Genomic DNA, 21,569 nt, shown 5'->3' with positions numbered 1-21,569 from the left:
TAGGTTTGTAGAAAATACGTGCAGCATTTATATCTTCAAATAAGTTTATTATGAAACTATATTCAACGATCTATCTAATGATACTAATTATGTATTATAAATATTAATATTCTTTTATATATAATTGGTCAAAGTTTTAAAAAGTTAATTTCTCGGGAAGCAAGAATAACTTCTATTTTGGGACAGAGGGAGTATAAAACTGCTGGATGCAATCCTGGGAATTAGACGATGAAACTTAGGTGATTGTAGATGAAAATAGAAACCTTGCTGAAAAGAATTGTGGAATTGAAATATACGTCCAATGTTTAGATGCACGATACTTTCATATGAAAGAAAAATGGTGTGCTTTGACAGAAAATGAAAATATATTGTAACAATTATAATGCAAAATAAGTACCATGAAACTGATTATGAAATATGTTTTCGTAATAAAATTAGTTCAAGACATATGTATTGATATTGTTCACTATAAACCTGATCAAAGTTAAACTAGTTTGATTTACACGTAACCCATAATTGTATTCTTTTATGGACGGAGAGAGTAAAGTATGAGCACCTGATCACCTAGGGCCGGTGCAGCTGGTGCGTCGAACAGGAGCTGTGTTCGGCCACGGGCCTAAGGCCGGACGCTCCGTGCACAAGCCTTACCGATTACCAAAACCAAAAAATTAAAATTACAGCAACTGCTTGCTTCAGCAGGTATTGCACGTAGTAGCCCAGTAGTACTAGAGCACTTGATAAGCCTTGAAGGCCAGGAGCGGGCCACGGTTCTGCACATGGGCCGATGGGGACGATTGGGCAGCGTGGGGCGACACATATGGACCAAGTTAGCTATATAACCCAACTACCAAAGTGCGGCCGTGCGGGATGGACTTTCAACATTTCGTAGCCCCTACGTGCACTCTTGGGGGTTCTAATTCACACGGGCCTGTTTTTATCCATGCCACCGTAGTGCAACCCGTCTCTGATTGGTTACCTGCACAAGCCAATATGCAGGCTAGCACTCTCCTCAAAGAACCTCCACGTTGCATCCCACTGTACACCCAATTTTTACGGTATCGACCTATGTAGGCTTGCATTTGCATCCGCACTGCAAGTCTGTTGCATCCGCACTGCAGGCATCTCGTGGCTTCCCGAGGGGTGGCTTCGTCCTCACAGCGGCCAGGAACAAGAGCTGGGGAAGAAGAGCAGCCACACGACGCGCGCGGCCAGGAACAGCGTCGTGAAGCCTGACACGAAGACGCAGTGGACGATGGTCAGCGTCTGGCCCTCGCTCCGGCTGGGCGGGGTGCGCGCGGCAGCCTCGTGGGCACGAACCAGGGACCTGTCGGCATCTGCAGTACCGACAGGGTACGTGAACCGCATAGCATGACCTCGGGCCTCTACACACGCGGTGTACGCGAAAATGGGCTGCCGGACGAGTACCCGCGCAAGGACACGCTTATGAGCGCCCATGCTTGCATATATGAAACCTTGAGCGAACGTTTTGATTCGCGCTGCATTGCATGGCCGTCTGCAGTCTGCACAAAGTATAAACTGATAACAAAAAAAAATTATAAGTGGAGTAGGCAGCCCAGTTGCCGATACGACTGTCGGAGCCAAGAACTCTATTTCATATGAGCCTCGTACAGTTCCCACCTCCATCCATTCTCCCATTTTTTAGGCACCAACATACTAATCCTGAAATGGTACGTGTTGGGTGGGCGGAACACCTAAGTGCTCGTGTAGCTAGGCTAAAACTTGTTTTCGGCTGTAATCTAGTGGCGAATTAAGTTCTATGTCAAACAACCGGAAATCGGTAAGGTCTACCCCGCTGTCTCCATATCTGATTCACCATAGTAAATTCTAAAAGGGACTAAATCGGTCAACATTCATGTTCGCATCGTGCAAAATATCATGTAAGTTAATTGAGGTACCCTTAAAATTTATACCGTAAAACTAACCCTAATCTACTACATCCAAAACTAATAACTAATCTAAAACTAACCCTAAAACTAGAAAAAAACAGAGAAACTAATAACTAAACTAACTAACCCTAAACAGAAAAAAACTAATAACTAACTCTAAAAGTTAACCTAACCCTAAAACTAAAAGTACTCCTAAAACTAAATCTAGCTAATAAACCAAACGAACAAAATCGAACTAAACTAAAAAACTAAACTAACAAAACCTAACTAAACTAATAAACTAAACTAACTAAAAAAAAAGAAAAAAAACGTACCTGAGTTCTTGCCTCCAGGGGGCCGGTGGCGGCGCTGTGGGGGGTGGCTGCCCGCGCGGGCCATGGGGCCGGTGACGGCGGCAAGTCCTCCGCCGGATCTGGCGGCGAGCCCAAGCCACCCACGCGGCGGGCGGCGGCGCGTCGGTGAGCGAGAGAGAAAGAGCGAGCGACATGGAGAACGCGATAGAGAAGATGACCGGTGGATATTTTAGGACCTGTCGGCCTTCGGATAGCCGACAGGGTCTTATCGATTAACCGGGTGCCGACATGCCTATCGGACCGATATGGATCCACTGGGCTGTCATGTCTGGCAAGGTCAGGTACCTAGTCGGCTACTGGGCCATCGACAGGGTCCTGTCGGCCCACCAGTTGCCGATAGGGCCCCTATCTACTATCCAGAAGTCGACAGCATACTATATTTACAATTCTTACAATCAAATGCTAGATTTGCAATTAATCATTAAAAAGATATTATTTAAAAAAATCTCATGGCACTAGGCAAGATGACTTGCATACTCATTCACCTAGGCCGAGCGTATTGCCTCTGGCTTGGAGTCTAGCATCTCTGCCGTGCTCGAAGGCACCACGCCCGCGCCAACGCTCGTTGGTCAGTCCGACATCTCCAGAGTTTCTCTTCAACGAGACGACGACAGATATGATGTGGGCGCCAGAGAGGATCACACGCTTAGGGTGTTCGATAAAATGCTATTGCCGGCTTGGTGTATTTAGTGCAAACAACCAAACATAGAACTATGCATAACTAAATGCAGCCTAACTCCTAGTGCACCCAACCAAACAGAGGCACAGACAAATGCAACAGAGTAATACAACTCAACCAAAGAACACTAAATTGCATTGACTTATGCAAGCATACGCTATTCTGCATAACCCTTTTATGCAATACGATGATTGCGATGATTACAGAGACTAAATTCTATGTATTTGCTATGAATATTAAAATTGAATTTTAAATTATTCCAGTTTTATTAAAAGTATATTAGAAATTAGCAAAGGCGACTCACACAATTGCATAGGTGGCCTTGTTCGCTTCGCTGAAAAGACAAGCTAAAAAATATTGTTGGCTGATTTATTGTGAGAGAAAAACATAGTTCCTTCACTGAAAAAGTACGGTTCAAAACACTGTTCAAAATATACAAATTAGTTTGCACCTTTGTCATCAGTTTGACTCCCATGTCTTACTTTGAAGTCAATAGCTGCATTAGCAATTGTTGTCAACGAAAATAGTTGTTCCACCATGAGCTATATACACGCCATATCTTTTTTTGGGGGTTTGGTTAATGATGACTTTGAGCTATATATATATTATTATGGACCCAAACTTCCGAAGGTAGATCACATTAATGGCGTTAACCAAAGAATAAAAAATATATCAAATTTTTTTGGGTCTTATATTTTGAACTTTCCTATTTAATTTTGTTAACTCTCATACTGATTCTTTTTATTTTTTTTCTATTATATATCCATATCAAAAGATAATTTGAATTGCAACTTTCAATTTCCTTTTATTCCGAAACAAAGATTCAATCACTTATAGCAAGTGTAAATTGAGAAGCCATTTTATAATGACATGTGTTGGTAATAGAGAAATCGGCATAATGGTGTTTCTAGGTTAAAATTTGTGTAATGGCAGTGGTGTGGAATTTATCAGCAGGTAGAGGGTATTAGGCTTACAGTACGCTAGCTATAAATAGATAATATACGCTAATAGAGGGGCACTTTAATTTTATTTTCTCTAATCAACATGGCAATTTTCTAGACCTTGGGAATGAATGTGGATGTTTCTTTTTTGTTGGCCAAATACTAAATAAAACAATAGAATCGGCCAATACTAGAACAATAATAGAAGATTATATCATGCCTTCCGGAAGAAAAAAAAACTATGATGCCAAGTGGACACTTTGCATCTTTGAATATACAAAGACGAACTGTGGCTGGCCCCAATCATCCTAATCTTGAATTTGAAGGCATCTGTGTTGCGGTTAGCTTTATTAGTTCATCTTTGTGAAATCAAATAAACCTAAGTTCGCTGTACTCAAGACTCGCACTCGCTGCTGCAGTGCTGCTCCACACAATACAAATAGGCCGATACATTTTTTAATGAAGAAATAAAAATAGTGTGGCCTCCAACAATCACAGACGAACGAGTATAGCCAATAGATAAGCGTTCACCAAGTTATGAAACTGCACCAATTATAATAACTTTTGCATAGGTTGCTAATTTGTGACGTAATTGTGCTAGAACCAAATGTTTCTGTGCAGCACAGTAGTAGTAGTAATTACAAGAGTGGTGCAGGTTCCATGGAAAAGACCACAGGAGCAAAACTGATTTCTGAACACCCAGCATGCTCACATGCGTGCATGCGAATGCTGTGTCTCGGCCTCCCGGGTACCGGATACTAGATCTAGATATACAAGTCGAGATTGAGGAGATCAGAGAAGAGTTAAGTCTGGTATTGGCATCGGGGGAATTGGGGTAGAGAGCAACGTAGTTGTTGAGGTTTCATACACAGTATGTTCGATGCCTGCGTCGGTACTGCTTACCGCCTTCTTTTGTACTCGATCTCATTTGCCTTGACCCACACATGAGCTTGGTTGTATGTACATGACAGAAGCGCGCAAGTAAACAGCAAGGGTTGCTAGACCGAGCCTTGAGAAGCGCAGGCATGATGGCTACGAGCCACCACGACTATCCCACATGACTGCCTATTGGCAGGTTAGTTGCAACTTGAGATCCACCGTACCCTGCGAGTTGACAAGCCAAAAGAGCCACCAATCATTACTGTATTCAAGAAAACAGCAGTCAGCAGGAGTATTGGTAACAAACAAGAGGAGCATCAGAACTGACCAGTCACTTGCAGCACCCTTAATTTGCCGTAATGGCCTAATGGGCACTGGGCAGACCACGAACAGTGAACCCATACACGCATAGGTGACGAAGGTAAGCATCAAGAGCTACTTCGACTAATCTAGTGAAGAAATTTGAGCAGTTCCATCCCCTCTTCGGTCTGCAGTTCCTTCTTCTCGAACGGCAGCTGTACCTCGGTAAGCTTTGGGCACCAAAATAGCTGGACATGCTGTATGGATGCAAGGCCCTGCAATCCTCCGATGGATGACAACTCCCGGCACTGACTTATAACCAGGCATTTCAGCATGTTTGAGCCGATCGAGTTCAACGGGATGCACTTGACGCGGTAACATGCAACCAACTGCAGGAGGGTGAGAGAGGTGAGGTTCTCTAGGCAGGCTGGAAATGACCTTTCCAGCTCATTGCAAGCCACGATACAGAGTCGTCGGAGAGAGGTGGGCAAAACCATTTCCCGTGGGCACTCCAGCTTGGTACATTCACAGATTTTTAGGTCCTGTAGGCAAACAAATTCAGCAAAACGATGGACAGGTATTAATTTTAGATCCCAACAGTTCTCAAGCACTATCGACTTGATGGATGGCAGTGTCTCTGGGATCAAGAACTGCTCGAGATTTGTTAGCCTAATGCATCTGTAAACACGTAAAGCAGTGAGGCATGTAAAGGCAAAGGGGGCAATGCCATTGTTGTGACTGCCGCTGCTGCTTGCATGTTGTGTTCCATCATCCCCCGTTAAACCAGCTTGTGTTCCGTCAGCAGAGCAGGGGATTGATAAACTTTGAAAGCAAACAAAATCGGAAAGATCCAGGCTTCTTAAAGTTGGTAAGTCTTCTGGTTTAAACCAGCTTGGAAGCGTATCACCAGCAAAGCCATAGATTGTAAGGTATTTAATTCTTGAATGAGGACGCAAGCATTTGAGCACTCCATTCTCACTGCTCTTCAACGAAGATCCTCCCTCTCGCCAGTGTAGAACAAGTTCCTTGAGATATTGTTTGTCAACAAGTTTAGCCTCAGCAGCCTCTTCCTCACTCCCAACATTACCAAGAGATCTGATAGCGAGCCTTCCATTGAGCTGATTCATGAACTTCAGTTCACCAATTCCACGTCCATTCTCTTTTCCAACTATGAACTCACTCAAGTTTCGTAGGCAAGACAGATTTCCAAGACCACTGACCCTTGATAAGGCTTGAGAGGCACCCGCTGGAAGTGCTAGCTGACGCAAGTTGATTAGCTTTGTTACATCCTGATGGATTCTTTTCAGACCTGAACGACTTGCATCAAGAACTTGTAGGCTATAAAGGCACCAGAGTTTGTCGGGTAATTCTTGTACAGTGCTATGAGATATATCAAGATAACGGAGACTATTCAATTCACATATGCTTTCGGGTAGCTTTACCAGCTTGCAACCTTTTAGGCTCAAATATAGAATGTTGGAAAGCTGATTGAACCAGGTAATTTCAACATCAAATCCGATTCTGAACCTAAGCGAATGCAATTTATTGAAATGTTGAATGTCTCCCATTCTGGTCAAGGATTCACCATCCACTTCAATTGACATGTGACGGACTGCACTATGCATTCGGTTGCTTAAATCTTGCATTACAAAGCATTCATCCATAGAAAAGGACACTGCCATATCATGGATCAGGTCATGCATTACGTATCTTGCTTTATTCGGGAAATTTGGATCAGCTTGAAAAAGAAATCTGTTCCTCAATTCATCCAAGTAACTAATCCCCACATCTTCAGAACGCATGCTCCCCTCTGGCGCAACAAATCCCTCTGCCACCCAAATGTCAACTATCTTGTCTCTTTCAAAGCTATAATTCTTCGGAAATATGGAGCAAAACATGAAACATCTCTTTACCTCTTCTGGGAGATACAAATAGCTCAGTTGAAGGGCTGGTAATATCTCGTTCTCTTCATGCCGTAGCTCCCACAGTTCACTCTTCTGGATAGTCCTCCAGTGTTGTTCTGTCAGCCTCATACTCAACAAGCGCCCGAGTGTTTTTGCAGCCAAAGGAGACCCACACAACCTAGTCGAAATACTCCGACCAATATCTTGCAAATGAGGATATGACTCTGGGTCATTTCTACCAAATGCACACTTCTTAAAGAAGTCCCAAAATACATCAGTAGGCAATCCTTCGAGATGGAAAGGCTCACAGTTGCTTGTGGTCACACGAGTAGCAACCACTGGACATCTTGTAGTCACTAAGATCATGCTGCCTTCAGGTCCACGCCTCAGTGGTGCATAAAATGCCTCCCAATCAGCATTAGCGTTCGGCCAAACGTCATCTAACACCAAAAGGAATTTTGGGCACATCTTGAGCCGCTCCATCAATTCGATCTGAAGAGCATTTAGACAATAGGATGGGTTGATTTCCTCCCCAGGGATGGATTCAATGATCTCCTTTGTTATCCTTTTCTTGTCAAAGAAGTCTGAGACACAGACCCATATCATCACACCAAAGTGGTTTTTCACCCTTGGATCATTGTAGATATACCGAGCCAGGGTAGTCTTCCCCACACCGCCAATGCCAACAATCGGGATGACAGAAACATTGCTTTTGCAGTTAATCTCAGCATGTCCAGCCCTGCCGTTGTTTCCTTTTGGTTGCTTGGCTCTGGATGTAGATGCGACACCACTGCCAGCTGTTGCTCTCTTCCCATTAGACCCTGCAGATCTTCTACCCCTGCTGAGTGGCACTCCCAATAGTTCGATCACCTGATCCCGTTGGGCCTCACGCCCAATCATCACACCAAGCATCTCGATCAATGCATTTCGTTCACCATCGCGACCAACAACTTCCGGAGCACTGATGATTGAACTCGTCTCCGGCATGATCTGCGATGGCTCAACGCTCATAAGACCCATAAGATTGAGCATCCCCTCGATCTCAGCCACGACCTTGTCGAGCTTCTCTTGGGTCTCCTTTATCCTTGCTTTGCTACCACGGATATAAGTTTTGGCAAGATTCAGAGAGGAAGATAAGAGTTGACCTGCCCTGCTCCGATCAGCGTCCTCTATCCTTTGCCGCAGCACTTGATCATCCAGCTGGCGGAGAAGGTCCTCTGCATCGTAGGTGGTGTCCTTGAGATGCGAGAGAAGCTTCGCGAGCTGCTTGTCCTTGAACTTGGCCCACTCGCTGCGACAGATGAGCATGCGAGCCTTGGGCAAGGTGGCTTGGAGGTGGACCAGGTCGTTGCTCAGCTGGATCCCTTCCAAGAAATTGGTCCCAGCTGAGAGAATCCACTGCAGTGCCTCCATGGCCGTCGAGCCTCCTCAAGGACTGACGGACGGCAGCACTCGAGGGAGGCTGACAGCAGCGACTGCCCGAAGCCGGTGACGAACGGATCTGGTGAGAGGCGTCTCGATCCGTCCGATCGGGTACGGACGCCGACGGCCAGCCACGAACCCAGAAGACGGCGAGTGGGCGACAGGAGCTGCACGAGAAGGCACCGCCGGCTAGGATGGAGTGGTCGCGCGAGAGAAAAGAGAAGGTGAACGGCGCGTGCTCTTATTCGCTCTGCAACGAGGGGGAAGTTTCGTGCTAGTGCTAGCCATGTTCTTCGATATTGCTGCTGCTTTATGCTCCACTGATCCGGTGAAGTTCTTTTTAAAGCATAGATTCGCCCTTTTCTCGCCAAAGCAATACCGTCCATATTAGAAAAGGCAGGATATACGTCTACGTGACAACGCCAACTAATAATAATATAGCTTTATTTCTTTTGAACCAAGCGTAGTTTTTAATCCGAGTTTAAGTTTTTGACTGGAATACATGCTACTCTGTTCGTTTTTAGATCTCGTTTTGATATAGTCGGATTCGCATCAATCCATATGTATTAGGCTGGATTAGAGTAAAACTTGAACTGAATTTCACTCCAACACATATGGATTGAGGTGAATCCGACAATATCCAAACAAGGCCTTACAAGAGGCACACACGTATTAAGATTTAAACTTTAGACTCTTTGATCAATCATTTAGCTAACAATTTTAAACTATTATAACACAAACTTTCGTAGCTTAGATTTGTAAGGAACTGTACTATTCAATAATCATAAATTTATAAACATTAACGATAATATAATATAAAGTAAATGAATAGTCAAATTATAACTTATGAGACTATGTCATTCTAAACTACGCCTCGTAAAATGGGATCAGGGATTAATAAACAACAAGCTACCGCCATTGGCTTCAAATCGACCATCACTACTGGTTTTTGCAACGGCAATGGACAAGTAGCTCACTACCTATTATTGGCTACTATCAACAATGAAACATGAGTATCACTAGCAATTGTAGCCAACAGCCAGCAGCGGCACATGAGCAACACTATCGGTTGTTGTTGGCTACAAAACCGGCAATGGTGTGCATTTGCCCCGGTAGTTTACTACCAATAATTTAATTACTGGTACTTTGGCTATAACAACGTTAGCTTTGGTGAACACCATCATCTATGTACTCTTATTCTTACATGTGCCTAATTAATGTGTGTTATCCACGATCCGTCCTCAGCCTCTTGGTCCCTCGATCCAAGTCTTTGTGTCTGCCTTATTCAACCCTCGGCCTCTTCGTATGTCTGTTAGGACAATAGAAGCGATAACATTTTGACTTTTCTAGGTAGCCAATGAAATAGTAGCTGACTGTCTAGGAGTCTAACTTTCCTATTTTTGCGTTAAAGACTTTAACCTCAGCTAAACAACCCCACACACGTAAATAGTAAGTGAGGGTTCTCTTCATGTCCACAACTCATACGGTGTTTTGGGCACCGACTTGCTTGGCACTCGATTAAGAATATGAATGGCGGTTTTTAACGCCTCCATCCATAAACTTATCGGTAGAGTAGAGTAACTTATCATACTTCACACCATATCCATAAAGTACGATTGCGTCTTTCAGCTACTTCACTCTGCTAAGGCTTGTCCGGTGTAGAGTACTGGGCAACTATGTCATTTTCCTATAAGAACCTAGCAAAAGGTCCAGGAACTTGGCCACATGGGGTGTGTCGACCGTAATACTGCTCCCACGGTCAGATCTTACTATCTTAATTTTTAAATTGTGCTGATTTTCTACTTCAGCCTTAAATATCTTAAATTTATCCAATGCTTCTGTTCTTTCCCTAATTGGATAAATGTAGCCATAACAAGAATAATCATCTGTGAATGTTATAAATGAATCATAACCATCCACACTCTATCCACACTCTTCACAGGAAAAGGAACATAGATGTCTATGTGAATTATTTCTAAAATTTCTGCGCTTCGTTTAGTATCTTTCTTTATTTTCTTAACATACGTTCCTTTTATGCAATCAATGCATTGTTATAAATTTGAAAATTCTAATGGCAGAAGAATTGATTTTTAATCAATCGCTCTATTATCTCCCTCGAAATATGTCCTAAACGACAGTGCCATAATTTTGATTATACATCATGAACTCTCTTCTTCTTATTTCTTGCATTCATAGACGAAGAGACATTCTCATTCTCAGTACTTACATCATTCACATTCTCAAAAAGTGATAATAAATAAAGCTTGTCTTGTCGGAAGGCAAGACCAACATACTTATTATTAAAAACAATCTGATATTTGCCATTACAAAAATGGCAATCATATCCATCATCATCTAAACGTGAAACACTTATTAAGTTTCTTCGCAAAGAGGTACATAAAGAACATCTGAAAGCTTAAGTACAAAACCATCATGTAATTCTAGAGAGAGATCTCCAATGGCTTCAACTTGAGCTTCAACTCCATTTGCTACTTTAATCCTTCTTTCTCCTCTTTGCAGGGTCCTCGTATGAAATCCCTGGAATAAATTTGTAACATGAATAGTTGCACCTGAGTCAATCCACCAAGTAGATTTTGCATAACTTAAATACAAGAATTCATCTATGAATGTAATAATATCCTCACATCTCTTCCAAAGGCTCTTCAGGAAACTCTGGACAATTCTTCTGATAATGCCCATACTTCTAGCACCATTTGCATTGATCCTTATCAACTTGGAAATTGTTGTTCTTCTGCTGGTGATCATTCTGAGGGGCTTTCCCATGAGGTTTGACATTCTTGTTAAAATTTTTCTTTTTATTGTCCTTCACATGATTTGCAAAGTCACCATGTGAGCTTTTAAGCCTCTCCTCCTCTTGCACACACATTGCAATGAGCTTCTCAATATCCCACTTATCGAGCTGCATGTTGTAATTAACAACAAAAGTTTTATACTCTTTAGACAAATAAGCAAAAACCAAATGAATCAAGAACTCATCTTTGAGCTCCAAATCCATTGGCTTGAGCTTGGATGCTGTGTTGCTCATCTTCAATATGTGCTCTCTTATACCTCCATCAGAGTATTTCTCATTAAATAACTTCTTTATCAGAGTGCTTGCATAAGCCTTTGAAGAGCCAGTAAACTGACTCTCCACTTTCTTGAGATACTCTGTGGCGGTGTCACAATCTGGGATTGATCCCCTTATTGTATCTAAAATAGTGGACTTGGACACCATCAAGCACTTGCGGTTCAAAATGTCCCATTTCTTACGATCAAGATTGTATTTCATTCTCACTTCTGCATGATCTCGCTTTCGAGCAGTGAAATCAGCATAAGTTTCATTCTCTGCCCTCACCGGATCCTCTGGCTCAGTAGGACACATAGAGGTAAGTGCTAGGTCATTTTCGGACAACGCTAGTGCTAGCTCATACTTCTCTTGCCATACTCGATAGTTGCCCCCCCTCAAGAGGCGGAATATGCGAGATGAATGCCATTGGGTTGAGTCCTAAAACAGTGTCAGAGATAGCGAGAAAACATTAACATAATAATTTCATGCCTTAATTTAACGTTGGTCAAAATTAAAATATATAAATTCTTCTACATTAATTCTACATCACCATTGGACAGAAATAGAATTAATACATAAACTCATAAATAAGGCATTTATAATCTTGCTATCAACTCTGTCAGAAAATAGCAAAACATAAATATAGCATTTTTTCTACATTAATTCTATAACACCGTTGGGCAGAAATGGAATTAATGCATGAAAACAACTCATAAATAAACTTATTAAATCATAATATTGTTATCATCAACGTTGGTCAGAAAAATAACAATAGTATAATTTAAGCAAATATTACTACTCCTTCAATTAAAATTGTCCATTTGGTTCAATATAATTAGAGGATAAATGTAATTATAGCAGCGGAAACATGAATAAATTTATCTACTTTTCAGAAGTATTTAATTGTACTTTTCTACTCTCTGAAAAAATTATTCCGTTGGTTCAAATTTTGACAGAGATTGTACCACAAAACATAGCAAAATTGTCAAAAACTGCTTCTAAAAATAAATAAAAAAACCTAAACCATTTGAAACTGTTCATTTGCCCCGCATGCAGAAGCAGCGCATAGCCCAGCAAGCCACAGTAGCGCGCGGCCCAGCGGCGCGCGCCGCTCTCCCCCCACGCCCACCCCGCAACCTGGGCCTGGGCTGGGAATCTGCAATCCCACCTAGGCTCATTTCGGCCCGATGACGTTCCAGTCGTCGGATCAGATCCGACGGTCGTCTGCGCGCGTCGCCCGATCAAAACGGTGACCTCAGCTGCTCCCCTAAAACCCTAACTCACTCTTCCCCTTCCCCATCTTTCTCATCCCTCAGCGCCGCAGCCAAGCAAGCGAGAAAGAAGAGCAGCAGCGGCTCGCATGGCGGCCGGAGAAGAAGAAAAGGTACGGCGTCGCTGCGGGCCCCCTCGTCGGCGCGCGCTCGCTCGTGGCTGAGTACACCGCCGTCGAGCGGCCTTGTGGCGACGCCCTGAGCCCCGGTCCAGGAAAGAACCTCATGGCGGCAAGGCCACGCCCTTCGGCGGCTCCCTACCCACGCGCCGGCGGAACGGCGGCACGGTTTCCTTCCTGCGCCCACGACGGTGGTTACATCGACGAGGAAACCCGGGTAGGTCACTCGCATCTCTCGGTAACTTAGGGTTAGGGTTTCGGGTTCATTGGGGATTTCTAGGGTTTGATCGAAAACAAAATTCGAATCACCTCCTTCTAAATGCTTCTTGTTCTCTGCCCCAAAGACTAGATCTATACTTAGACCGGCTTTGATACCATTGATAGAATATAGGATCATTAGGAGCATAGATCTAACCGGTAGAATGGTTCTATTCGAGATAAAAGATGTAGTTCATCCTAGTATATGTAAAACTAGAGAAACAGAGGAAAGGGTGAGAGGTGAGACGTCACCGACCATCAGAGGGTTTGGCGATGGAGCTGGAGCCGCCCATGGTCGGTGCAGTGAAGACAGTGGCGTTCGGGGCGGTGAAGTGGTCCAGTGGCGGTGTCATGTCCCGGCGGTGAAGACGCTGGCGGCTTCCCGTCACTGGCTGCGCACCCTCTCGAGATCGGGCTAGGGATTATGTCGGTGGGGCGACTGTGGCTACCGATCAACCTCGTGACTCGAGCCGTCGGCCCCCACCCCTATATATAGCGCAGTGTGACGGGGGCCCACCAACCATGTTGGGTTGGGCGCCCCTGATCAGGGCGCGAGGTCAAGGCCCAGCTTGGCCGTTGGCCCGGGCTGGAGGAGATCAACACTAACAGACGCCACTCTAGAACAAGTTCCTTGAGGTATTGCTTGTCAACAAGTCTAGCCTCAGCTGTCTACTATCCGCGCCGACAGCTTCCTTCGGTGGGCGTCAGCTGCCACGTAGTCCTGTCGGCTTCTGAGCTGCCAATAAGGCTCCTATCGCCGTCCAGCAGCCGACAGGGTGCGAATTTTGTATAACAGCTTTTAGATTTGCAATTATTCAATAAAAAATATTATTTCAAAAAAAAACTCCGATTTGGTAGAGCACTAGTGCTTGCTTTGTATCCACTAAAAAAACTAGTGCTTGCTTTGTCAAGTACAGCTGTAATGCTGAATTGAACCGGCACGATGGCCTGCACTGATTATCCGAGAAGGTATATAAGAAACTACTACTTGACTTGTACCCTCTCCGTCAAAAAAAAAAGACGTTATGAAAAGCGTGTAAGTCATACTTTTTCAACGTTGACTAGGTTTGTAGAAAATACGTGCAGCATTTATATCTTCAAATAAGTTTATTATGAAACTATATTCAACGATCTATCTAATGATACTAATTATGTATTATAAATATTAATATTCTTTTATATATAATTGGTCAAAGTTTTAAAAAGTTAATTTCTCGGGAAGCAAGAATAACTTCTATTTTGGGACAGAGGGAGTATAAAACTGCTGGATGCAATCCTGGGAATTAGACGATGAAACTTAGGTGATTGTAGATGAAAATAGAAACCTTGCTGAAAAGAATTGTGGAATTGAAATATACGTCCAATGTTTAGATGCACGATACTTTCATATGAAAGAAAAATGGTGTGCTTTGACAGAAAATGAAAATATATTGTAACAATTATAATGCAAAATAAGTACCATGAAACTGATTATGAAATATGTTTTCGTAATAAAATTAGTTCAAGACATATGTATTGATATTGTTCACTATAAACCTGATCAAAGTTAAACTAGTTTGATTTACACGTAACCCATAATTGTATTCTTTTATGGACGGAGAGAGTAAAGTATGAGCACCTGATCACCTAGGGCCGGTGCAGCTGGTGCGTCGAACAGGAGCTGTGTTCGGCCACGGGCCTAAGGCCGGACGCTCCGTGCACAAGCCTTACCGATTACCAAAACCAAAAAATTAAAATTACAGCAACTGCTTGCTTCAGCAGGTATTGCACGTAGTAGCCCAGTAGTACTAGAGCACTTGATAAGCCTTGAAGGCCAGGAGCGGGCCACGGTTCTGCACATGGGCCGATGGGGACGATTGGGCAGCGTGGGGCGACACATATGGACCAAGTTAGCTATATAACCCAACTACCAAAGTGCGGCCGTGCGGGATGGACTTTCAACATTTCGTAGCCCCTACGTGCACTCTTGGGGGTTCTAATTCACACGGGCCTGTTTTTATCCATGCCACCGTAGTGCAACCCGTCTCTGATTGGTTACCTGCACAAGCCAATATGCAGGCTAGCACTCTCCTCAAAGAACCTCCACGTTGCATCCCACTGTACACCCAATTTTTACGGTATCGACCTATGTAGGCTTGCATTTGCATCCGCACTGCAAGTCTGTTGCATCCGCACTGCAGGCATCTCGTGGCTTCCCGAGGGGTGGCTTCGTCCTCACAGCGGCCAGGAACAAGAGCTGGGGAAGAAGAGCAGCCACACGACGCGCGCGGCCAGGAACAGCGTCGTGAAGCCTGACACGAAGACGCAGTGGACGATGGTCAGCGTCTGGCCCTCGCTCCGGCTGGGCGGGGTGCGCGCGGCAGCCTCGTCGGCGGCCCGCTCGCTGCTGGCGTGCATGCAGTGCTCGGCGAGCGTAGCCGAGCAGCCCTGAGGCCCAGGCCGTGCTGAGGAGAGCTCTCTGGGATGAAACACCAGAGGCAAGCCGCAAGCACGCTGGCCATGGTGCCCCCTCGGACACCGCGACATCGTGGCAAGATTCTTTTAAATAATATTTTTAATGATTAATTATAAATCTAGAAGCTGTTATTAAAAAACTTGACCTATAGCAGTCCATCGGCTGCTCCGCGACCGATATTACACCTGTCGGCTTCTGACTAGCCGATAGGCCTACGTGGCAGCCGACATCCGCCACAACAGGGACCTGTCGGCAGATGGAGTCTGACAGGACTAATCGGCAGAGGAATCTACGTGGGCCGCATAGCATGACCTCGGGCCTCTACACACGCGGTGTACGCGAAAATGGGCTGCTGGACGAGTACCCGCGCAAGGACACGCTTATGAGGGCCCATGCTTGCATATATGAAACCTTGAGTGAAGGTTTTGATTCGCGAAGTGTAGAAGCCTCTCAAACACGGACGGGTCCATGTCCTCGATCCGGATGCACCCCGTGAAACTCTCCTCCATGGCGCCGAAGAGCTGCGCCCTGAACACCCTGGACCGCGCGGCGAGCACGTACCTGTGGGCGAGGAAGAACCGGTCGCCGACGCTGATCGTGATGTCGGCGCCGTCGGCGGCCTCCAGCATGCGCGCGAAGTCCCGATGCAGGTCCGACGGCGGGGCTGCGACGGTCGCCGCGTCTTCAATGCGATGCTTCATGACGGTCACGGCGCACCGGATTGTGAAGCCGTGCGGCAGCTCTTTTAGCTTGGATTTCTCGATGAAATCAGACCAGCCCCAGTTGTTACTGTGCTCCATGTCATAGGTTCTTGTGTCCGTGAACAAGGTTCTTGCAATTATTGGTACTTGTTTATCTCATTGTCCCGCTGATCCCTTCTTCTTCTTTTTCCCTTTCTTCCCCGACGACGGCGCTTGACTGTCTTTATCGAACAGCAGGCTTATACTGAACTTAACCCTCACGCCTGGTGATCCGTCAAGAAGATTCAAACGCAGCGTCGTATAAGCAGCAGGTTCGTCGTCGTCCTTTGCACCCTCGCCGCCGGGGAAGAACTGGATGCTCCATTCGCAGCCGCCGATGAAGAAGGTGCCCGAGCTGACGTAGTCGCCGGGGGCCATGCTGTCGAGCGGCGAGAAGTCGGTCACCACGAAGTTGTGCGTCCACGTGATGGCCTGTGTCCGGCATGTCGACCACGTCTCCGGTAACATCCGGTGGCCGTTGTCGACCGATGACGAATTACTAGGCCTGTTATTAGCCATGGCCGCGCATGATTTTTTTAGATAAACCTTCAACACACACGTCGTTCATGGTGGTGGTGGTGGTAGTCGATGTCCTCTTGTATACCTGCAAATTCAGAAAATACTATTCTACCTGAACTAGGACTCCGAGACCTACTGGAATACAGGGTAAAGAATCGAGTCGTTACCGGACATGCATGTTAAGCTGTCGACCAACCAGAAAATATGGAGAACTGTAACATGACATGTTAATTTTGGGTTCTGATGATGATAGTCGTCCATGGTGGAACATGCACTGCCGTGCTGGAGATTACCACAATAATGCTTGGCCATTTTATATATCCATATCAAAAGATAATTTGAATTGCAACTTTCAATTTCCTTTTATTCCGTAACAAAGATTCAATCACTTGTAGCAAGTGTAAATTGAGAAGCCATTTTATAATGACATGTGTTGGTAATAGAGAAATCGGCATAATGGTGTTTCTAGGTTAAAATTCGTGTAATGGCAGTGGTGTGGAATTTATCAGCAGGTAGAGGGGCACTTTAATTTTATTTTCTCTAATCAACATGGCAATTTTCTAGACCTTGGGAATGAATGTGGATGTTTCTTTTTTGTTGGCCAAATACTAAATAAAACAATAGAATCGGCCAAATACTAGACCAATAGAAGATTATATCATGCCTTCCGCAAAACAAAAAAAGAACTATCATGCCGAACTGTGGCTGGCCCCAATCATCCTAATCTTGAATTTGAAGGCATCTGTTGCGGTTAGCTTTATTAGTTCATCTTTGTGAAATCAAATAAACCGCTGTACTAAAGACTCACACTCGCTGCTACGGTACAACTCTTACCTAGTAGAAACATATGTACTTCCGTGCTGAAGATCATCAGAACACATCTTTTCTGATTGGTCGACATTGGTTCATCAGAACACATCTTTTCTGATTGGCCGTGACTGTAACATCGACATTGGTTCATCTGTGCCAAATAAACCTAAGCTCGCTGTACTCAATCCTCGCACTCGCTGCTGGTCCACAAAACACAAGTAGGCGATGCATAAGCGTTTCTATACATCACACAAGTTATGAAACTGCACTAATTAATAACTTTGCATAGATGGTTTGCGGTGATCTTATGATAGTAGAAACAGAGTGTTTCTGTGCAGCTCAGTAATAGTGGTAACTATAAGAGTCTTGGAGGTTCCATGGAAACTACCGCGGGAGAAAAAACTGATTTCTGAATACACCCAGCAAGCACACATGCGTGCATGCGAATGTTGTGTGTCTCCGGGTACTAGATATACAAGTAGAAACTGAGGAGATCGGAGGAATCGGGATAGAGAGTAACCTTAGGTGTTGAGGTCTCATATATGTTCGATGCCTGCGTTGCTGCTGCTTGCCATCTTTTGTACTCGATCTCATTTGCCCTGAATAACGTGTCAGCTTGGTCGTCTGTATACTACATGACAGAGAAGCGACCCTCCTTGTCGTTGAAATGAGCCTTGAGAAGCGCAGGCAGTTAGTTGCAATCGAACTTGAGATCCACCGTACCCTGCAAGTTGAAAAAACAAAAGAGCCAGCAATCATTACTGTCTAGTCTAGACAAGCAGCCAGTAGAGGAGCATCAGAATTGAGAACTGACCCCGATCAGCATTAATTTGCCATACAGGCATGTAGTGATGTTGGTGACAAAGGTGTTGAGGGCTAGCTCCAGGAAGCCACCACGGGACATCAACAAGAAATTTGAGCAGTTCCTTGCCCTCCTTGGTCCGCAGTTCCTTCTTCTCGAACGGCAGCTGTACCGGTAAGCTTTGGGCAGTCAGATAGCTGGATGTGCTGTAGGGATGCAAGGCCCTGTAATCCTCCGATGGATGACAACTCCGGACAGTGACTTATAACCAGGCATTTCAGCATGTTTGAGGAGCCGATCGTGTTCAACGGGATGCACATGACGCTATTACAATACAATAAGCCAACTGCAGGAGGGTGAGAGAGGCGAGGTTCTCTAGGCAGGCTGGAAATGACCTCTCCAGCTCATTGCAATCCACTATACAGAGTCCTCGGAGTGAGGGGGGCAAAACCATTTCCCCTGGGCACTCCAGCTTGCTACATCGACAGATTTTTAGGTCCTGTAGGCAAACAAATTCAGCAAAACGATGGACTGGTATTGATTTTAGATTCTGACTGAACTCAAGCACTATCGACTTGATGGATGGCAGTGTCTCTGGGATCAAGAACTGCTCAAGGCTCGTCAGCTTCTGGCAGTAGTGAACACGTAAATCAGTGAGGCGTGTAAAGACAAAGGACGCAATGCCATTGCTGCGACTGATGTTGCTGCTTGCGTGCTGTGTTACACCATCACCAATTAAACCAGCTTGTGTTCCGTCAGCAAAGCAGGGGATTGATAAACATCTGGTGGCCGTTGTCGACCGATGACGAATTACTAGGCCTGTTATTAGCCATGGCCGCGCAGGATTTTTTTCAGCTAAACCTTCAACACACACGTCGTTCATGGTGGTGGTGGTGGTAGTCGATGTCCTCTTATATACCTACAAATTCAGAAAATACTATTCTACCTGAACTAGGACTCCGAGACCTACTGGAATACAGGGTAAAGAATCGAGTCGTTACCAGACATGCATGTTAAGCTGTCGACCAACCAGAAAATATGGAGAATTGTAACAGAACATGTTAATTTTGGGTTCTGATGATGATAATGGTCCATGGTGGAACATGCACCGCCGTGCTGGAGATTAGCAAACAATAATGCTTGGCCACGGGCGTCTGCCCCATCCGGACGTCGTGCGCCTCAGTCCGCCTCGCTCCGGCTGGGCGGGGTGCGCGCGGCAGCCTCGTCGGCGGCCCGCTCACTGCTAGCGCGCATGCAGTGCTCGGCGAGCGTAGCCGAGCAGCGCTGAGGCCCAGGCCGTGCTGAGGAGAGCTCTCTGGGATGAAACACCAGAGGCAAGCCGCAAGCACGCTGGCCATGGTGCCCCCTCGGACACCGCGACATCATGGCATGATTTTTTTTAAATAATATTTTTAATGATTAATTATAAATCTAGAAGCTGTTATACAAAAATTTAACATATAACAACATATCGGCCGCTCGAAGGCCGATAGAAGAGCTGTCGGCGCCACCCACCGCCCGCCCGCTAGATGCCAACAGGTCCCGATGAATCTACGTGGGCCGCATAGCATGACCTCGGGCCTCTACACATGCGGTGTACGCGAAAATGGGCTGCCGGACGAGTACCCGTGCAAGGACACGCTTATGAGGGCCCATGCTTGCATATATGAAACCTTGAGCGAACGTTTTGATTCGCGCTGCATTGCACGGCCGTCTGCAGTCTGCACAAAGTATAAACTGATAACAAAAAATAAATTATGAGCGGAGTCGGCGGCCCAGTTGCCGATACGACTGTCGGAGCCGACAACTCTATTTCATGTCGTATTCCTTCTTTTCTAGACAACCATCACTCGATGTGATACTTTTTGACGAATACAATCATCTCCAGCTAGAATACTTTTACGTTCTAATTGTCCTTTGCCTCGATGCAGGCGAGGGACTGCATTGGAGCGTTGCTTCCATTGCAAAAATACACACATTAGTTCATTAGTTCGCATCACAAATCCAAGAGTACATTAGTTCGCATGCATACATCCATGCTAGCATACAACCATATAGTCCTACACGCTTAACCTACACGATGACCACGCTTAGGTGCCAGCGCACCTCGGTGACGAACCTAGTAGAGGTCGGCAATGCTTGAAGGCCTGTATGGTGCAACCGAAAGACCAAAAAGCTCGTTTAAGCACACGGTCTTCCTTCTCATTTATGTAGTCTTCAATATCAATTATAGTGCCAGGGTTTCTCGATTGAATGGTTTCTAGAAGAGCTGGCAGGTGATGATATGAGTTCTTGTACGTACTGAACCTATTTTCCAAGGTCAACTGTTTAGCTCTCCAAGCCATGCCATAGGAAATCTCATACCCAAATCTATTCTAAATAGCAAGCATAAAAGGAGACACGCCAACTTTTTCAACAACCTCACCGTACATTTTGTTTGCAACGAAAGTCATCGTCATGTTCCTATGCTTGTTCAGCGAAGATTGCAGCAAGCAAATGTGTGGTTCGACAATAGTGGCTATGAAGTTGCTCTCGGTATGTGGCATATGACCATGAACACGCCAAGTACAACCCGGGGTGACACACTTAACATCCAACGTCATGGGGTTAGAAATGACAACCATAAACTGCCTCTTTTCAGAAAAAGCCCATCACCGAACAGCGTGTTGCAGATAAACCTTGTCATGAAACATCTGCCCTTGTCTGACCTCAATCCTTGAGTACTCCCACGAAGAATGATGACCATCATCGACCATCATGGCATCAGGTGCGATGTGAACCTAGTCCTCGGGGATGTCGGTCTCGTCGTCAAACCTCCTGCCATCAAATTCATCCACAAAGGCGATGTGCTCAGCATCGTCAGCCTCCATCTGTTCGATGATTCTGTCGTCCTCCTCACCCAGGTCAGCTTCCATGGACGGACCATACTCTTCCGCTTGTCCACCCTCTGTCGTGTTCTCAACCGCTTGAGGATCGCAAACATAGGTCTGCTCAGCAATTGCCGACTCTAAGTGCTCCTCTGCTGCACCTGTGTTGCTACTCTCACCCTGCATGGCACCGTCCAGGAACTCAACAAGCATGATGTTGGTATAATGACGCTCCAAAGCCTTGGACACAAGAAAACGCCACTTCTTCGTGTTACT

At 45.2% G+C, this 21,569-nt stretch overlaps 3 protein-coding genes across 4 annotated transcripts; all 3 read right to left on the bottom strand.

The window, feature by feature from the left end:
* Nucleotides 1-4,407: 4,407 nt before the first annotated feature.
* On the bottom strand, nt 4,408-8,674 carry LOC136496531 (putative disease resistance protein RGA4). 2 transcript variants are annotated; one of them, XR_010769077.1, is made up of 2 exons: nt 5,088-8,674; nt 4,408-4,984 (listed from the first exon to the last, which is right to left on the bottom strand). XR_010769077.1 is itself a non-coding variant. In XM_066492229.1 (2 exons), the coding sequence occupies exons 1-2, from the start codon at nt 8,374-8,376 to the stop codon at nt 6,819-6,821; spliced, it is 1,473 nt and encodes a 490-aa protein (XP_066348326.1). In that variant the 5' UTR covers nt 8,377-8,674; the 3' UTR covers nt 6,684-6,818. The 2 variants fall into 2 exon arrangements, 1 of the variants encoding a protein (XP_066348326.1); XM_066492229.1 differs by lacking the exon at nt 4,408-4,984 and having other exon boundaries at nt 6,684-6,887; nt 6,973-8,674.
* Nucleotides 8,675-15,314: 6,640 nt separating this feature from the next.
* Nucleotides 15,315-16,355, bottom strand: LOC136496138 (BTB/POZ and MATH domain-containing protein 2-like). The gene is made up of 2 exons (XM_066491843.1): nt 15,967-16,355; nt 15,315-15,558 (listed from the first exon to the last, which is right to left on the bottom strand). Exons 1-2 carry the CDS (start codon nt 16,353-16,355, stop codon nt 15,315-15,317), a joined length of 633 nt encoding a protein of 210 aa, XP_066347940.1.
* Nucleotides 16,356-16,412: 57 nt separating this feature from the next.
* Nucleotides 16,413-16,814, bottom strand: LOC136496137 (BTB/POZ and MATH domain-containing protein 3-like). The gene has a single exon (XM_066491842.1). It carries the CDS (start codon nt 16,812-16,814, stop codon nt 16,413-16,415), a length of 402 nt encoding a protein of 133 aa, XP_066347939.1.
* Nucleotides 16,815-21,569: the final 4,755 nt, after the last annotated feature.

Source organism: Miscanthus floridulus, chromosome 12, assembly GCF_019320115.1.
Source record: "Miscanthus floridulus cultivar M001 chromosome 12, ASM1932011v1, whole genome shotgun sequence".
Taxonomy (NCBI): Eukaryota; Viridiplantae; Streptophyta; class Magnoliopsida; order Poales; family Poaceae; genus Miscanthus; species Miscanthus floridulus.
The sequence above is the reverse complement of the archived record's forward strand: the minus strand, read 5'-3'. Positions and strand labels throughout refer to the sequence as shown.

Coding starts and splice junctions, on each gene's coding strand:
- LOC136496531 (XM_066492229.1), bottom strand. CDS start 8,376: ATGGAGGCACTGCAGTGGATTCTCTCAGCTGGGACCAATTTCTTGGAA. Junction 6,888..6,972: donor ATTTGTATCTCCCAGAAGAG/GTAAAGAGATGT, acceptor TTTGGGTGGCAG/AGGGATTTGTTGCGCCAGAG.
- LOC136496137 (XM_066491842.1), bottom strand. CDS start 16,814: ATGGCTAATAACAGGCCTAGTAATTCGTCATCGGTCGACAACGGCCAC.
- LOC136496138 (XM_066491843.1), bottom strand. CDS start 16,355: ATGGAGCACAGTAACAACTGGGGCTGGTCTGATTTCATCGAGAAATCC. Junction 15,559..15,966: donor AATCAAAACCTTCACTCAAG/GTTTCATATATG, acceptor GTTTCATCCCAG/AGAGCTCTCCTCAGCACGGC.